The 19,970-nt window shown below is 35.3% G+C and overlaps 1 protein-coding gene across 1 annotated transcript in view; it reads left to right on the forward strand.

Moving 5' to 3' along the window:
- RYR2 (ryanodine receptor 2) overlaps positions 1 to 16,576 on the forward strand; it is a 423,949-nt gene extending 407,373 nt beyond the window's left edge. The window contains exons 95-105 of the mRNA XM_083827634.1: positions 231 to 361; positions 917 to 959; positions 4,139 to 4,272; positions 5,610 to 5,670; positions 7,024 to 7,170; positions 7,786 to 7,920; positions 10,857 to 11,013; positions 12,208 to 12,272; positions 13,550 to 13,650; positions 14,425 to 14,476; positions 15,273 to 16,576. Of these exons, the coding sequence (XP_083683760.1) occupies positions 231 to 361; positions 917 to 959; positions 4,139 to 4,272; positions 5,610 to 5,670; positions 7,024 to 7,170; positions 7,786 to 7,920; positions 10,857 to 11,013; positions 12,208 to 12,272; positions 13,550 to 13,650; positions 14,425 to 14,476; positions 15,273 to 15,368 (1,122 nt within the window). The 3' untranslated portion in view covers positions 15,369 to 16,576. The remainder of the gene's footprint in view (positions 1 to 230; positions 362 to 916; positions 960 to 4,138; positions 4,273 to 5,609; positions 5,671 to 7,023; positions 7,171 to 7,785; positions 7,921 to 10,856; positions 11,014 to 12,207; positions 12,273 to 13,549; positions 13,651 to 14,424; positions 14,477 to 15,272) is intronic.
- Positions 16,577 to 19,970: the final 3,394 nt, after the last annotated feature.

The raw sequence follows: 19,970 nt of genomic DNA on the forward strand, positions 1-19,970 counted from the left end.
ACGCTGTATACTCTAGTTATGATTCTGAACACTGTGGTCTTTGTGCATTTGTACCTTCAGAGTGTTCTGGGCAGTTTTCAAGTCCTTTAATGTTTTGAAGTATTATTTCGTATGTGTTCAGTTTTCGTATTTAATTTTTCATAACTACCATCTTTTCTTATAGGTTTTCAGACATCTCAGAGCATTTTAACTAATTTCTGACATATTGATTTTTTCTTTTTCAACTGCAGGTTCCACTGGTTATTTTTAAGAGGGAAAAGGAAGTAGCAAGGAAATTGGAATTTGATGGGCTGTATATAACTGAACAGCCCTCAGAAGATGATATTAAAGGGCAATGGGATAGGCTTGTAATCAATACACAGTGAGTTTTTGCTTACTCTTGTTTCTATAACTTTGCAAGGAATTATTCTTCAGACTCCACAGTTATGCATTTGATGGTCCAGCTTGTCTGAAATAAATAGTTGAGGTTTTTACTTTTTTTTTTTTCCCCATATATTAAAAAAGATTTTAAGGAACTTTTTTTTTTTTTTTTTTTTTTTAGCAAGTACAGTGATGATTGTTTGTTGCTGTCAGTTCAAGAGTGAACTGTGGTTTGTATCCTTTTAGTGTCTCTTGAAGGCTTTTCTTTGGAACATCAACTCTCTGCCTTTTGGGATTATATGATCCAAATACTTCGGAACATTGGAGACATCAGCTCAGCTGCTCTTTCCCAGCCATGAGAATATGATAGGCTCAATGCCAATTGGTAACTTTCATTCCAGTGACTTCCCAAATGACTAGCTGGTGATAGCAGCAACGCAGAGCCTCTCAGAGCCTCTTAGAAACAAATCATTATATAATTTTTATGACATCTTAGTAGGTACTCTTCTTCATGATCATCTAAAAAGTAATCTCTTTTTTCATCTGTGTTTTTCAGGTCTTTTCCAAACAACTATTGGGACAAATTTGTAAAAAGAAAGGTAAGGCTTATTTTTAAAAATGTGTATGAAATTGAAGTAAAGTTTTAATGCATGTTCGTTTCATGTTTCAAAGGAGTGTAGTCCATACTGATTGAGTTATATTTGAAGAAGTGTATATTTCCATATTTATCATTTTAAGATACACAGTGTTGTTACCTTATGTAACAACTTATGTTTTGTGTAGTTTGGATAGCTATTCTTCACATGTTCCACATACAGCTTGTTGTATAAAACAGAAATTTCAAACACGTTCATGAAATTCTGTGGAGATGTGTACACTTGCATGTATATTACAACATACACAAGGTTTTGTTTTTGGCTGTGTACTTATATGTGTTAGAGGAAATATATTGTACTGAATCTGACAGCCTGAGAGAGCTATAGCAAGGCTACTATAATTCCATGGCCTCAGGTCCAAGCAGTGGAGAGTCTGAAGAAGTGGATAGTCTGCCAAGCAAGATAGAGGCTCCCTAGTGTAAACTTCTGTACAATGTGTATTGCTCCATCAGCTGGGCTCACTCAGTCTGCCCAGTAGCTGCTCCTGGATTGCAGTCTCCCCAGTCGGTGACCCCTGGACATATGAGCCCCTGAGGCTGCTGCCCCACTTCAGTTGCTGGTACAGTCTTACTTGAATCCTCACACGTGCATATTCAGCAGGTCATGATTCCCCATGTCCCATAACTTACCCCTCTGTACTCTGGCACCTAGAGCTGGCTCTTAGAGACCCACTCATCCCCTTGGTTCCAGACAGCTTCAACTCCTTGCCAGCTAGTCTGGCTTGACCTTTGCTAGAGACCACAGACTCACACACATGCATTCAATTCTACTGCACCATGGACATATAGTTCTCCCTAACCCATGGTTTGAATCCAGTTACTACACTCACACCATCATACACACATACACATGCACACAGAATAGAGAGTCTTTCACCCAGGAAAGAGAAAATAATTTTATAAGATGATGGGACAGATTGAGATGATTAGGCACAATGCATAGCCAAACAACTGTACTGACCAGCAAACTAAATAAATAATACTGCCCCTTTTTATCCCCTAACCCGTCTGTTTCCGCATACCTATTCCTCCCCAAATCACATAAATCCATCCCCTTTCCCACTTCTGATTCTTCCCCATAACATCTAATAAGTCCTATGCAGTCCCCAAATACTCTTCCCTTGCATCCTGTAATGTATCCCACACCTCTAGGCAGCAACACCTGTTAGTCTGAAAGGTGTTCTGAAAAGCTTCTTCCAATGACTCAACTTGGCAGGTTTCATTCCTGGACATTTGGGGTTTGACTGTTCTGGGACAGCGCTGTCTGGGACCAGACAGGGTGTTAATTCCTCGAAAGTCTGTAGTATGGGTTTCTGCCTGCCATTGTGCCCCTGTGCTCCTCTGGGCTTGTGGAGATGGGCTATTGATGGGCTGATGACTCCTGTGATGGTCCTGGGAGTAGCTGGATAAGGTTTTGTTTAAACTCTTCCTGTTGTCTCTCTGTGCTCCTTTGTAGGTGTGCAGCAGAGCTTTTGTTGCATAACCTAATAATCTCTCTCAAAAATAGTCCCCCATAACCAGAGACTGATGAAGTTTATTTCTTGTGAACATTATTTCAAATGCCTTCTCAGCTTGTTCCTAGAAAAATAAACATTATATATACTCCATATCTTCCAGCAAGAATCCTCATAGTGTGTTTGGTCACAATTGAAAAAGAGGGTGTTTATGTTGTTGGATCAGATTTACACCTCTTTCAGACCACTTTAATGCCAACCTTTAATCACTTCTGGAAACATGTTTTTTAAAATACTAGTAGCAATTCTGCTTTATAATAATTTTAGGTCAACCTGTCTAAAAAACACTTAGAGTTCTGTATTCACTTTGCTGTTGAATGTACTTTTTGCATATTTGAAGTTGTTACATACATATTCCTATCTGTCTGTCTAAACAAAGAGGAGGCAGTAGCTAGCACAGAGTACTCAGAAAAGAAAGGAGAAGTGTGCATTGCTTCTGTCAGTGTAGGAGGTTAAGGTTCATGGAAGGTTCCTATTAAAAGGAAAAGAGAGTGGTTTTAAATTGTGTGGAAGGTTTAATACTTTGAGGAACTGCTCTGGACAAAGATAAGTACCTTCAAATGTTTTGCAAAGAATGTTTTATTTATGTATATATACACACACACCCCTAAATCCAGGCTAGTGAATGGTCCACAGTCATGAAGCACTGCTTTCAGGCATGTGACAAAGATGTTTTGTGTCTAAAAATTATCAAAAATATCAACAAAGATTTAAAGCATTACTTATAAGAAAGATGGTAAAATACCATCTCTTACCTGTGGGAATCATTCAGTTATAATCTTGTTGCCCCAGATTTTGTATTTCTTTGGGTGGTGTTGATGAGAATTTTTTCTTAAAAATGGGAAGAGACAGATAACTGTGATGAGCTGTGCTTTCAGTGAGAATGATAGCAAATAACTGTTCATTTCCAGAAATGTTTCATGCGAAACGTTAAGTTTTGTAAGAAAGAGATATGGGATGGTTTGAATTCACTGAAAAACATTTTAGCTGTATCTTTCTGTTGAAGATCATGTGATTGTTACATACTCTTTATATATTAGTTAATAATGCAATGAATAATATATCACAAAATCATAAAATTACACAATAGTGCTAGTTAATAAGTGAGAACATCTTTCATAACGATTTCAAAATGAAATACTTTCCCTTTTTAAAAAAAATACAAAATTCCCAATCAACATGTTTAGGTTATTTAAAGAAACCTTCTAAACAGAATAAACACGTATTCTTTTTGTTATTTGTTAACTAGAAAGGGTTGAATACTACCTTCAAGAAATTTTACTTTTATCAGATCTTTTCATGTAGATAGGATATTTAAAACATCTTTTGCTTGTGTGAGCTCAACATTTTTTTCAGTGACAATATTGATTTAGTTATTCTGCTTCTGCTGAGTTGCTTTTCTCTTCCTATTTTCATTAAATGAGTAGGAACATCATATCTTCAACCAGCCCTCTTGCCTCTATCAGTGATTGAAATTAATGAGAAAAAAAATGGTATGATAGACAGATGGACACAAACAGATGAAAAAGATCATGCATGTTAAACTTGTCTCTGAAACTAAAAAACCTTCTACCCAGCTGACTCTTTTGACTACTCCTCCTAAATTTAGGTCATGGATAAATACGGTGAGTTTTATGGCCGTGACAGAATCAGTGAGTTACTAGGAATGGACAAAGCTGCTCTTGATTTTAGTGATGCTCGAGAAAAGAAGAAACCAAAGAAGGATAGCTCCTTGTCTGCTGTGTAAGCATTTGCTTCTGGTTTGTTTGTTTGTTGTTGTTTTTGTTTAGTTTGGTGGTGGTGGTGGTTGTTTTATTTATTTATTTATTTAATGATTGATTTTGGTTAAAATCAAGAACTCAAGGTTTGTCATTTGGCTTTGAATTTTCTTGCTGTATGGCTTTTCTTTTATGAATGGCTATATACGATCAATCCATGCGTATTTGAGAGAATAATGTGAAATACACAAAGATGAAAGTTATTTATCAGAGGTGTCATAGTCAAACTTATGTCTCAGTCCCTTTGCCTCCCTAGCTGCTGTTCTTGGTTCTGCTGTCATTCGTACAGTCTGTGTCAATGGAAGAGGCAACTGAGGCTCAGGCATCTGCAGCAATCGGTGCTTCACAGTGGTAATTTAGGGGAAAATAAGCAGGGCTGCAGTTGGATGCAGATGTGGTAGAGAAATTCTTCCCCTTTAAAGAAGACAAAAATGTAAATAGATTTATCCTGAAGGATCTGACATTTCCGTAGTCTGGTGAGAAGATATGAATGTGAAGTGTATAACGAATGGGTACAGTTGGCCTAGAATGTAAAAGAGGTTAAAAGGTCTTCATTTTCCTTGTCGCAAGATTCAGTAGTCTAGGTTTTCAAAAGCTCCTGGAACAAGTAACCTTCTTGTTAAGAATGTAGTATCTTAGAAGACAATATTATCTGTTATACAAAAGCTGCAAGTTGTTTTTTTTTTTTTTTTCTCTTCAATGTATGTAATTTGTAAATATCATCCATGCAATCCTAATCAGGCAGTAAATACCACCCAGTTATCATGGTCTGAGTTATTCCTGACTGTGCAAAAGGTTTTAATACACATTCCTTTTTAATTTACATTTTTTCTTGATATCAGTAGGAAAAACAAAGGACATCAGAGATTCATTTCACCTTACTTTGTGTGTCTTTAAAAGCCACCTAATTGTATCACTCAAGATGTGATATCATAACCAATGGTGAGGAACTGGTATTTCAGGGTGCAAATTCTCAAAACACGATTTCTCTCTGCTGATTCTAAAGTTCATGTGACTTATATGTAGGTGATTGCACTGTAGATATTGATCAGCTTCAGATCTGATGTCTTCGAAATAGTACTTATACATTTGTTCTTCTGCTTTTGTTTCAGACAGGTCCATTCCAGAGTAAAAGTGTGAATTAGAACAAGGTTCTGATGTATTTCAGCTCGGGAGAAATAGATAAACTGTGACCTTTTTATTTTCTGTGACAATACACTTCCTGTAGTATGCAATATGCACTCATGTTGCATATTTTCCTATTTTATTCTTATATAAAATGTGATTTGTTTACTTTTACAGGCTAAACTCTGTTGATGTTAAGTATCAGATGTGGAAATTAGGAGTTGTTTTCACTGATAATGTAAGTCTGTCAGTATATGTATACACATACATTCATCTTCTGAAAAAAAAAAAAAAAAAGATATCCATCTTAGCCTGAAGGGCTTCTGAGCATATATGAAATATTCTGAATTACAAGTAGTTTACTACATAGATAAAGAAAATCCCAGAAGTTTAAAAAGAGATTGACTAAATCTTTTCCCAGTTACATGGGTATTAGTCTATAGAACCTCAGTCTGTTTTCTCCCCTTAACCCCTTTCTTATATGGTTATTCAGGAGGAATAAGCAAGTGCTGTAAAATTGGGAAACTGTCTATATAAATTCTAGTTGCCATTTTTCATGCTGTTCTTAAACTTTACATCAGCAGTCACTTAAATACTCCTGGAACACAGTCAGATCAGCATAGTTAATGGGTGTAGAATTACTGTAATTTGTGTCACTGAAACTCTTAGCGGGATGTGACACAGAATGAGGCTAATGATTTTACTCATTTTAAAAAATGAGTCAAAAAAAAAAAAAAAGGAATGACAAACAAGACTGTTAAAATATTCTTCAGTTTAAGATATTGCTCATCTTATGAATGTAAATGGTATTATGATTGTGGCTTTCCTGAGTCAGCTTGTTTTTCTGGTGGAAAATATGGTAGAGGAAATATGATGTTGTAACTAGGACTGCTGGAGAAAGAAGATATAAACTGACTTCGGTCAGAAAGGGTGGAACTTGCAGGTTGAAGTTGGGACGATAACTCTCCAGGTCCGCAGAAAGCATGACCTGTAGAGAGTTAATTCATTCAGGATTAAGTCTTTTCTAAAGAAAAGTCTAATTTTTTTCTTATAAGTGTGTACTTGTCCTTAAGTCAAATAAATTAAATTATAGAGGAAAAGATGAAATGAACATTTGTAGTATTAGTAAACTAAAATAGTATTAAATATTTCAGTAGCAGTTTTAGTAGTTTGAATTAATTATATAATTCCTTTTGTTGCTTGCAAAGTCCTTTTGTTTGTCATTGACCATATTAAGGTATTAATATTTTAATGTAATTGTTCATAAACAAAAAATAATTCAAATCAGAAGACTTTTTATATAATAAACATTAACAAGTAATGGAATTGTTTCAAAATTGAAATTTAGGATGTGTTAATTTTGAACATTTCATGTGAACACATCTACATTTGCAGATTTAATATTTTTGCACAGAGAAAATTCTCAAAAGCAAAATTTGTGTAAGAAAAACGTCATGGTTTTCTGTTTAAATAGAAAGCACATTCAAGCAATTTCTACTTTTTCTTAGTGTTGTGTTAGACATAGTAGTCCTTAGGTTTTTTTTTAGTTTATTTATTTATGTATTTTGTAATGTGCTTGTTTTTCTTTTAGTCTTTCCTTTACCTAGCTTGGTACATGACCATGTCAGTCCTTGGCCATTACAACAATTTTTTCTTTGCTGCTCATCTTCTTGACATTGCAATGGGATTCAAGACGTTACGAACTATCCTGTCATCAGTGACCCACAATGGTAAACAGGTATCAACTTTTATCTTTTTTTGTTTACGTTTTTTGTTTGTTTTGTTTTTTTTTTACTGATAGACTGCACAGGAAAGATCACTTCTTGTCTTAATTCAGCTGACCGCTGAAATCTGCTGTGCTGGTGAGAAAACTTGCCAGTGAGATTTATAAGCAAAAGAACGTGGCACTAGAATGCATGGCATTAAATTTAGTTTCTAGATGTTATTGTGTTACTATGTAGCCCATAAAGTTGCTGTTCAGAATTTTTTCAAGATTCTTCTAAAGAAAGATCCAGCTGAGATCCAGTTATTCTTTCTTTTGGAGGGCTGTTTGAGAGCCTCAGCTCCCTGGTAGTAAGAAATCATTTCTTTAAGAAGTTATAAAATCTGACATTGCATTTCTGATTTTAAGTAGAGAAAATAATGAAGGTTTTTCATCCATTGAAATTTGTTCTACGAACAGTGTTTCATGTAAAGTGTTCCTCCCCTTTGATGGCCTTCCGATTTCAAAGAACCTTTTTAACACTTTTTTGATGATAAAAAACAAAACAAAACAACAAAAAAAACCATCCTTGGTCTGCTTAGAAGACCTTCCAGCAAGGCAGCTATAATTGTGTATAATTTTGTCTTCCAGCTTGTCCTAACAGTAGGATTACTGGCAGTAGTGGTATACTTGTACACAGTAGTGGCATTCAATTTTTTTCGCAAGTTCTACAACAAGAGTGAAGATGGTGATATGCCAGACATGAAATGCGACGATATGTTAACAGTAAGTCTTAGTTTGCTTTCTGCTTATTTTCTTAAACTGTTATGTTTTTGCCCTGTCCTTTTTGTAATTCCTGTTCATACATTTGTATCATTAGCCAGCAAGAGAAAGACTGTAAGGGAAAGCAAAGGAACAAATACAGTGAACATCCTTAAGAACTAGATATACTCTGCATATCACAGAATCATCTAGGTTGGAAGAGACCTTCAAGATCATCTAGTCCAACCTCTGACCTAACACTAACAAGTCCTACACTAAACCATATCACTAAGCTCTACATCTAAACATGTTCTAAAGACCTCCAGGGATGGTGACTCAACCACTTCCCTGGGCAGCCTATTCCAATGCCTAACAACCCTTTCAGTAAAGAAGTTCTTCTTAATATCCAACCTAAACCTCCCCTGGCGCAACTTTAGCCCATTCCCTGTCGTCCTGTCACCAGGCACGTGGGAGAATATATTACACAAACACTTATTTAAAGGAACACGAGAAACGTGACAATATTTTTTTGCTATAATTTCTGCAAAAGTGAAAACCAGCTAAAAGCTGTGAACCTGAGCTCAATCAGTTAAAGGGCAATACTGCTAAATCTGGAGGTTCTAAAGGCCATTCAGGAGAAGGCAAGAACTTTCATGAGTAGTGTAAGTTCTGAAATGCTTGTTAAAGCTTGAAAATCCATTACTTTCCCCTTCCATTAGTTGCCATGATTATCTTTAACTGGCATTCTGTTGCTAAAAAGTTATTTTTTTTTTTACTTACTGAGATGATGCCAGGCTTTTCAGTTGTAGATGGTAAGAAGAGCTTAAATCGCAAAGAACATCTAGGCTGTGTTGTTGTTAATATCTCTCTAAAAGTAATCTGCAACAGAGTCAAATATATTTCAGCATGTTATACAGTATGAACCACTTCCAGGGAATTGACACCATTCATTTTAAAAGCCCAGTAATCAAATAAACTGTGAAAACAGACTAACATGTCTATATTTTTGTCCAGTTTGGGACCTTCAGTGCAAGAAAGACACAGATGAACTGGAGTATAGTCAGTGGAGAATCACTTAAGATGGTCAGGTGATGCAGCACTTTCCCTGGGAGGATCCTAAGTGAACTGGGCTTGTTTGGCCTGGAGTAGAGAAGGCTTTGAGGTGAGGATGGGGCAGCTTAAGAGCAGCTCCCCAGTGTCTAAAGAGAGGTTATTGGGAAGAATGAGCCAGGGATTTTTACAGCAGTGCATGGAAGGAGACCACAAAATGGAAGAAGGTATTCTGGCTGGATGTAAGGAAATATTTTTTCACTTTGAGGAGTACCAGGCAGTGGAACAGCTTCCTCAGAGAGGTTGTGCGGTCTCCATCCTTGAGAGGATTTAACAACCTGACTGGATAAAGCCCTGAGTAACTTTGTCTAAGCTTATAGTGGACCGTACCTGGAGCAGGAATTTGGACTTGGAGATCTCCTGAAGCCCATTCTGACTTATCATAGAATCTTAGAATGGCTCGGGTTGGAAGGGACCTCAAAGATCATCTAGTTCCAACCCCCATGCCACAGGCAGGGATGCAACCCACTAGATCAGGTTGCTCAGGGCCTTATCTAACCTGGTCTTGAACACCTCCAGGGATAGGGCATGCACAACCTCTCTAGGCAACCTGTTCCAGTGCCTTACCACCCTCTGAGTGAAGAACTGCCTCCTAATCTAAATCTCCCCTCTCTTAGTTTAAAACCATTCCACTTTGTCCTGTCATTATCTGATTGAGCAAAGAGTCACTCTCCATCTTTTTTATCTGAAAATACACCTAAAAAAAGGCTTAAGTATTGTACAGGAGCAAGCTAGAATAACACGCAATAAATCTATAATTAAATAAATAAATAAATTAAATAAATATAATAAATCTGCTATAAAATCAGGGTTGTTTGTAAAAATGGTAAGACTTGCAATGTGAAATGGGGAAAAAAATAAAGGTATTGATAATATATTTTAATTTTCAGTAATTGAAAAATAACATTGACTTTAAATGGTGAAATAAAAACTTTCTGTAAAATATTACGTTTCTCAGCCATTGGTCATTCAGCATTGTATGTTACTATTATAATTTTCTTACTCAAGGGATATAGGAGTAAGAGCAGTATAGAAGTAAAATAATGGGTCTTTCATATGGTTAGCTTTTTGGAATCACTACTTTTTGATACAGTGAGAATTGTATCTGTAGTTAGCAAAAGTTCTTAAAGAAAAAGAATCAGTCTTCTTCAGGCCTCTGAGTTTGATAGCATAATCCTCTATTACATGATAAACTGGATTTTTTGCATTGTCAGCACCCCACGACTGTACTTATGGCACCCCTTTGCAGCACTGGTGTAGACTGTTTCCATCCTTAGCCTGTCCTATGCACAAACATACTGAAAGGTTGTATTTGTTTGTTGTGTTTGTTTGTTGTTTTTTGTTTGTTTGTTTGTTTTTTTGAAACATCAGAGATGGGACAAGTCATTCACTTTTGAGATAGAATAATGGGAAATAGATTTGGTGGTAATGGTACTTTCTACTAGCATATTACTGTACTGTATGCTGAAACATTTGGACCTGAATCATGGTATGCTGTTAGGCTCAAGGTAGTCATAATATAATCTTTTTATAACATATGCATTATACATATTATATACATTATATATACATTATATACATGATAACATATACATTATACATACAACATTATAACATATAATCTTTTTGAACCATGACATAAAGACAGAACATGAAATGCTGCAGTTTCAGATTCACAGCAGCATTTCTGCCCTTTCGGAAGTATCCGTAACCTGGAAGAGAAATAGATGACTTCACGTAGTATTTCTGCTAGAACATAGACCAGTGTCTGCCAATTACTGAATTTGAAAAAATTGATATTTTTACTCATAGATGCAGACAAACTTTTTTGTATCTTTGTTTGTTTTTAGTGCTATATGTTTCACATGTATGTTGGAGTACGTGCTGGTGGAGGAATTGGTGATGAAATAGAGGATCCAGCAGGAGATGAATATGAAATCTATCGGATTATCTTTGATATCACTTTCTTCTTCTTTGTGATTGTCATCCTGCTTGCCATTATTCAAGGTATATATATGTAGCCCACTGTGACTGAAAGCATTATTTAGCAGTACATGGATCTCAGTGCTACAGTTATCCTATGCCCAAGATTCAACCAGGACAGATCAGAAAGCAGATTTAAAAAGTAAATCACACCCAGCTGGCTTTTATCCATATGCTGTTCTTCCTAGATTCTGTACAGTCAGCAGGCTCTAACTGGATCAATATAGAAACAAAAAAGCTACTTGCCACAAGAATACTGATGTCATTACCATTTCCATCTTCCCATTGCCTCCTCTAAAAGACTCCTGTAAATGATCAGCAAGAGAAGTGATTAGAAAAAATTATTATTGCCTCCTGTCAACTAACAGGAAAATAACAAAAGTTTTATGCCTATAAGAATGTTTTCTCACTTCCTACAAAGGAGTTTAGAAGGCAATTCTGAGCTTCTATTATGTTGTTTATAACTCTTATTCAAGCAACAGGTTGTTTTAAAGGATTTGCAGAGGATGTAAAATTTTTCATAATCTCAAGTAGTTTATCTCTTACTGCTTGTTTCTTATTTTTGTGACTGGGTAAAGAGTAGAAGCCTTAGCTGTCAAGCTTGAGAGTAATTCTTACCTGGTATTCATCAGTTTTACAGCACAGTAATTTTGGTAATGATTGTGGAGTTATTCCATACTTGTATCAGTGCAACCAAAGGGAGAATCTATAATCTGAGCCATCTTCTCCCTGAAATGGCCCCTTACTTCTGCAGAGCTCTGACAGTGGAACCTCAAGCTAAATGACAACCATAGTGAGAGAAGATGCATACAGCTCTGGAACTCTTTGCATCTGCTGTGTAATACATACCTGAACACTGTTAAATGTACAGTAGTGTTCTTAGCGTGTTAAAGCCTCCATTGCTGCAAACCCAGGAACGTCTTTATGTGCTTAGTCAAGGATAGAGCACTGCAAATAAAACAGAAGTTCGCGTATCCTATATTTTATAATTCCAAATGGTACTGTACTGGTACCATGTTACAGGTAGCTGTTTTCTTTGACTTGCTCATTTTCCTTCACATATCTGGATGTTTTTGCATTTGTTGGAAGGTATATCACTTTCTACTGTTTCTACACAAGACTGCCGTTGAATATTATTTGTCAGAGTTGTCCCTGGATTTCCAAATATTCTTTGTCACAGTTCTTGAACATTAACTATTATTTTAACTTAATCCCTAGGTTTAATTATTGATGCTTTTGGTGAGTTAAGAGATCAACAAGAACAAGTTAAAGAAGACATGGAGGTAAGAACATCCAGTTGCTGAACCGTACACTGTTTTCAGGTTTCCTCAAAAGAAAACCAGTTCAATCAAAGGGTAGTACAGCCAGTGGATATTTTTTAAATTGAATTCAATTTTAATTGAAATACACAGTTCTGTAGAGGATCCAATGCCATACAGTGTCCTGGGTAAGATCGTATTCTTACATCTCAGTTCATTCTATGGAAAAAGTAACTTAGATTTTTTTTTTGGTTGTTGTTTTATTTATTGCATCATAAGAACTTAAATAAGTAGTTCTGTTAGTACAATTAAATAGTCTTTAGACATTTTTATGAAGAGAATACTCTGCTAGCATCCAGGTTCTGAATAGCATTTACTGCTCTTTGCTCTGTGCTGTGAAAGTGGCATGTTATTGACAGGTACTAGCTGCTACTTGCATGGGACACAAACACTGTTTGTCTGCACTTACATTCTGCTCTATTTAATATTTGTTTGCTAATTCCTAGTGTTTTTTAATACCTCCAGATAAGTGTGGACTTTTTTTTTTTTGCTGTCAGTGATAAATCAACAAAAAATCATGCAAAAAAACCCCTAACAGTTTATTTTCTCATGACTTCTTAAACTTTAGACTGTATTTTCATTGTTTTAAACAACAAAAATCTTTGTATGTTGCTGTATATTATGAATTCCTTGGATCTTCTGACTAGAGTTTTCTAACAGCTGTTAAAACTGCCATGATGCAGTTCATCTCAGATGTAATTTTCTTTGGTTAATCTACGTGTGAGTATCCAGTACTTGCTGGTTTTCTCTTCTGTCATTTAAGTGTGAATGTAATAATTCAGAAGAGTGTTGAGAAAGAACTGCTGTGTTGTGTAATCTAAACTAAAAGCATATTCAACTTCAGCTGAATGAACACAACAAGCGGTTGAGGTAAATGTTGCCATGTGCTACAATGAATACTACTTATAACGTTCAAGGAAAAAAAGTAACAGCTTTGACTGACAAGTTCAATGCCATTCTTTCTCCTCATATCTGTTCACTTATAGGTGCTGAAGATTGATTGATTGGTTTATTTATTTATCAAACAGTAATAGGTTACTCTGATGGCAGTTAATCTTCTATTCAAGTGTTTTGGCTGAAGCATCCAGTGCCAGTCATTAAAAGAAAAGGCTTTTTGTTCAGTGCATGTTATAGTTGATGCATTGCCATTTTGAAGAAAATTGCTACATTATAGGGTGGCTGTTCTCAGAAGGGTGCAGGGTTCTATATAGTGTTGAAGTATTGTGTGTTTTTTCTTTTAGACAAAGTGCTTTATCTGTGGAATAGGAAATGATTACTTTGATACAGTGCCCCACGGCTTTGAAACACACACACTGCAGGAGCACAACTTGGCCAATTATTTGTAAGTACAGTAAAAATGAACTTCTTGGTAACTCATGACCCCTGCAGCCTCTGCAAGTACCTGATTAGCTCTATTGCATAAGCACGAGTCAGTACCATTTGGCTTTGATGTGCATTCATGCTGCCTGAATGAATGAACGAAAAAAGGAAAGAGGCTTTTTTTTTTTTTTTTTTTTTTGTCTAGAATCCATGAGAAAGAAAGCTTGAGCTTTCCCTTTATTAGGAAAGCTGTTCTGACTTTATGAGGCAATATAATTTCTGTGGAGGTAGAAGCAGAGAATGAACAAACTTCAATACCTTGTTTCCAATTTGGTTGTGAGACACCAGTTTTGTGTGAGCTAGGATATGGAAACTGGGAATCTGGTATGTGGCTAGTTAGTATCCTTGATTTCTTAATGATATTCAGCATTTTGTATTCATTAAAAAAATCAATGGCTACTCTCTATGTCTAAGTTAGTGTCTGTCGGCATGAAAATGTCTATTACATTTTTCAAATAGCTTAGAAAAATCTTCATTCAAACAAAGTACTCATTTATTGTAAATCACTTTGAATCTTCTGCATTTTCTGCTATTCATTGAAAAATGAGTGAATTAACATTTTGAGGAAAGTATAAGTCTGGGAATATCATCATAAATATAATTCTGGAACTTGTAAGTACTTGAACAAAATTTTCTCACATTTTTGTACACAACATGTTGAGAAATACCCATCAATCTGTGGGTTGCCTAGTGCTTCCAGATACTGTATTCATAATAACTCTTTCTTTGATTTTAGGTTTTTCCTGATGTATCTTATTAATAAAGATGAAACAGAGCATACAGGACAGGTAGGTGAACAACTCCATGAATGCCAACAGTTATTAAACGAGACTGGTTCTAAAATAAAAATCATTCTGTCTTGGCAAAACTAAGAGTATTCTAATGAATAATATCCTATATGGTAAGTAACTTAATTGTCATTCTTCTAAACAGTTCTTAGGATTTTGGTTGTTTAATGTTAGATTGAGTATTAATTCTCTAATGTTTCCTATTTTGTTATTTGGCCTGTTATTCTTAAAGCATTACTTACACAAAAAAATATAAATACAGACTATAAGCAAAAATAATGAGAAGCAGAACATTTAAGCATCCTGTGAAAGCAACATTCCTTTTTTTTTCTTTCTCATTTAATATCATTCATCAGTTATATGATCTTCTATTTTTACCTTTCTAGATAAGTCAGTATGAAAGCACTTGTGCATGTATATGAAATGAAACCTGTGAAAACAATTTTAACAGTAGGTTTCTTTGCTGTTTGCTGTTCAAATGGACCTTTGAAATCCATTTTTTAATGCATTATGTGTATGGATGCTTTGAAATGACCGATACAGAAATTCAGTCAAATTTCTGTGACAGAAAAAAATCTGCTTATGTTTATGACCAGTTTTACTTGAGCTTTACATTGCTTCTAGATGTGAAATTACAATTAAACTATCTGGTCATCTCTTGTGTGTTTTCTCTAGTGCTTTTTGGCTAGGTGACAAAAATGTAAAATCTACTCTAAACTGATAAAAAAAAAAAAAAGGCATGCTTGGTGTTTTCTCATTGAATCAATTTAAGGTATTTAAATTTTGTTTCTTCCAGGAATCCTATGTATGGAAAATGTATCAAGAACGGTGCTGGGAGTTTTTTCCTGCTGGTGATTGCTTCCGAAAACAGTACGAAGACCAGCTCAACTAAGCAGAGATGAGGATTTCCACTTGAAAATACATCCATATTTCCCAACTCTTTTGGGAATATCCAATAGATTTCTTAAATCCCCAAAGCTGTGTGCTTTATGGAGCACCAAAGCTCTGTTTTTAATGACCCAACTGTGCTTTTATTTTCTTGTGTATTTGCTTTGAGAACACTGGAGTAAAGAACAATGAAAAATAACAGCAACTCTGGAAAACAAACCAACCACTTGCACATGCAAAAGATATCCCAATACATAACATGCTCACATAAGAAGAGACTTGAGACAGCTTATTTCTGAAACTGCCAGATGATGCCCTTGTCTATAAAATCACACATGGGGTGATATGGTAGCAACACTCATTCAGTCTATTTATTTCATCATCCTGGAAGGAACTATATGTAGTTCACAGAGCACTGTAAAAGATTGTTGTGGACACTAAGTTGTGGGGAAATAGTGCCTTACTATATGTGGGTTGAGCTATGCAGAAGATGAGTGCATGATGACATTGTATTTTTTTTTCCTTGTTTTTTTTTTTTTCTTCTTTCTTCCAAGTTAATATTTATTTTTTGTTTTTAGTTGGTTTGGGAGGAAGGGGTTTGATTGTGCACATCTTTTTGTTAAGACTGGAGTGTCTCAGGACAAGATTAGGTTATTCTCATCAAGTTCATTTCACATTTACCTTCCTCTTTAGCTTTTGCTCTTATTTTGGTAATGCTCTGATACAACACTGCAACTTTATGAAATCTTTGTATGAAGACAAGAAGACTGAAAAAAACACTTTAACAAGAAATGTTTCATTGCATGTTTATTATGCAAGTTTAAAACAATCAAAGAAACAACCTTCAAAAGCAAGTTGATCAACATGAAAAAAAACATTCACAATAATTATTTCCATAGTAATAAAGTGTTGTGGGCTTTATTGTACATCTGGAACAAGTGTCATCAGCCAACAATGTATATGTTATGAATTTGACAGTACTTTGGGTTTCTTTTCTTTTTCTTTCTTTCACTTCTGCCACCTGTGATCGATAGTGGAGTTGAAGATTTTCTTGTTAAATTATTTTTTAAAATCAAAGCTGAAGCAATATCCATTCAGGGATCCCATCAGTTGCATCATGAAACACCAATGATGTGTATGTCACTCCATTTTGAGTCCTTTTCAATTGTAATGCCAGTCTTTACAAATAAAAAGAGAGATTCAGAATGGAAATGAGGTGGTTTTGGGAGCATTTGAGGTTTCTTACTGAGTCTTTTTATTAATCCCTGAGTTAATTGTATCCACGTCAAAACAAGCTTAAGTTGCTGTTTTCTCAATGAGTTTTTTTTTTTTTTCTTCCCCTCTTCTTGCTATTCCGTTGCTCTGTTTCATTTTCTTACAGCCCACATCTTTGTCATAAAAGTAAGTCTGTATCAGTATTCGGTTGTAACTTTGAAAAGTTATAACTAAGGGAATAATCCTTTAAGAATACTGTATACTGTATTTAAAGCCAGGCTTTCAGTTCAGTGGATTATGGATACTGCTACTCTGAAATTGGGATCCTGTTGAGGATTCTGGTTTCGGTTGTCCCAGATTCTACAATATTTGGGACCAGAGGCTGGGCAGTCTGGTGATGGTGGGAAAAGAGGGTAAAGCAGCACCAATTTGTATTAAACAACCTCAGTCAGTTTGGATTATTCATTCTAGCTTTGTTTCTTAAGTTTGGCACAATTTAGGTGTTTTGAATCCACCTTTCTTTGTTTGGTGTATTTGGGCTAGAAATTGGAGTTTTCAGTAACATGTCTTTTTGGGTATTTGACATGAGAATAGTTTTCCAATGGGGCAAAGACAGACACACATACATTCATTTGGTCTTGCAGATTTTGTTGAGGAATTGGTAGCTAAAGATTCTGACTGATGTTTCAAGATCCCTTTGTTTTGAAAGCAATTTCAGATGGACTTTGTGGGCAAATACGGGAATAAAAGTGACGTGTTTCTTTAACCTTAGCCTTAACTTCACCTTGTTGCCTTCAGAAATCACAAGGCTTCTGGGACATCCTTGCTGTTAAATCCTGTATACAGTGTCGTAAATATATGTGAAGCCACACTAGCACTCCACTCTTTTAGTGTGATATGTAGCGATTATATGGTGAGACAAAAAGTTTTACTGTACGTATGAAAAATCTTCATTTACTGAATGAAGTTTATTAATAGCTTTCCCAAAAGTTTTTCCTACAGCTAAGAATTGGTTCATTAAATTTTACAGGATTAGTGTTCACTGCTGAAAGTGACTGGAAACTGGCTTCAGTAGACCCTCAGAGCCTGGTCATACTGACCCCTGTGGAATGGCTGGGGAATTTCGGTGACACCCTGAAACTTGACTTCCCTCTTTGATTCGGTACACAAAAAGTTGCTACTGGGAGCTTATTTTTATTTTTATTTTTTAATACTTAACACATTCAATTCAAGAAAATAAACTCATTTTGAAGTTAAAACAAAGAATACATCTCATAGGGGACTAGTTTATTTTAAAATTATGTATTTCCTGTGTTTCTTACTGTTTCTGACACTGATGTCTACCTTTAATGGGATATTATTATTAAGGCAAATCACTTACTATGTGATATAGACTGAGCTACCAAGCTAGTACTGTTTAATTTGTTTTAGAATTATACAAAACTGAAGAGAATTCTTAGATTTTATTTTAAATGGCTAACCTTACTGAGACAAATGCAATTTCTTGGAATTTATGTGTTGTAAAAGTGTCAGTAAAATAAGCAATATGAGCATATGAACACAGCCAACAAATTCACTACTTGTACTGCTTTATCAAAAAAATTAACATTGACATGTCCTGCATAGTAGCACAATGTACAAGAGCAGCTAATAATATGTCACTTGAAACACTGCAATTTTCAATTCAAGAAAATCAATTACAGTGCTTATGCACAGGTTATTTAAGGTTATACTTGCACATATTTTTGTGTATGTTATTATTATTATTATTATCATTATTTTAGCTTTTAGCTGAGTTTACAGATGGTGTCAGTAAAAGTGTAATTTCCAGGTGGAACTGTTGCCCTTTGTTGAAGGTAGCGGAGAGACTTTGTTGCTGTTTACTTCTGAAGGTCAAGCATAAAGAGGGCAGTTAAGAACTCCAGAACTGATGATCCTAGTGTATTTATGTTAATATCAGCAAAGAACCCAAGAAATGAATGGCAATGGTAAAGTGAAGTAAGATGAGAGAGTATTCGAGGTGTGGTTAGTTTGTGGAAGTTGAGTTACCCATTGATATATCATCCCACTTAGAACTGAATTGCTAAAGAAGAAATGTCACAAGGATTACACCTTCTTCCAATAGTTTGTTCCATATTTCATTCTACTAAAACACTGAATTCTTAAGTCTGTGTTTTTTGCTAAGACAATCACAGAAAAGAGAGAACAAGAGGCCACCGTGATATCCTTGGCCCACATATTACTACAGAACTACTGCCTTCCATCTTGGCCTCTAAAATATTATTTAAGATGTTGTAGAGTATTTAGGTTTGTAGTATCTTACTGCTTTTACAGGACTCTTACTAATGAATACCTTTCTCTTTACGATTTGCTTGAATGTTTTTCTGACTCCTTTGAAAAAAAATTCTGCAAATTCGGAGGCACCAAATTTTTCTTTTTGCTTACATAATCACCAGTATTCTTATGTTGTAATTATTTTTTTTAATTTTCTAAAGTATTTGTTAATTTTTGCTCCTCATTAGCCAAAACAACTATCACTGTAGTGTCAAGAATATCTTCTGTCAAAAGATAAGCCATCTGTCTCACAGAGAGCATGGGTGGGTATGTTCTCTGGTTAAATCTACTATTTATCCTCATAAATGTAGCTCCTTCAGACTCTCTTCGTAACTCACAGCCACTTTTATTTGTATATTTATTTGTCTCTTTCAGTTTTCAGCTTTTCTAAACCCATAATAAGCCATAGAGGTGTGGTTGCAAATAGGAATTCAATTTAGATCATCCTAGAGTCACTTATGGTAGACTTACAAGATATTTAAGCATAAAAATCCATTTTAATGTGAGCTTATTTTGCAGCTGCAGCATTTTTTGTCCTTTTTTGTTATTGTTCTTGTAATGTCTTTTCTGGATTACAGTTTTCTCTGTAGTCTGCATGCCATTTTAACTATTTCTGTGCAATTTTCTCTATCTAGTTTTCTTCACAATTGTCTTTTTCTTTGCTTTGGATATTCATTTAGGCAAAAAGACCTTCATGTGTTAAGTGGTAAAGAGGACCCTTCTCAGCAGTTTTTGAAGATCGCTGACAGCCAAACGGCATCACATTCAGCTGTGCAAATGGAGGTCAAGAACTGAGACTACTTTTGATACCAACAGAATGGTTTTATAATAATATAGAGGATCATGGGCAGACCTACTATTAAAAAGGTTTGGAGTTCTATGTATGTGTGCTGGATGGGAAGATATGAGCTAAAGTTCACCTGAAAAAAGTTTTGAAATTTCTGAAATGTAAAGGAAAAATCTCAAAAATACACAACTTTAAAATTCAAAAGACTTTACTGTCAATCCATGGTGTAAATGCTCCAAGTTTGCATACAAGATGTAGTTGCTGTGTTGC

The sequence above is a fragment of the Anser anser genome (assembly GCF_964211835.1).
Source record: "Anser anser genome assembly, chromosome: 3".
NCBI classification, from domain to species: Eukaryota; Metazoa; Chordata; class Aves; order Anseriformes; family Anatidae; genus Anser; species Anser anser.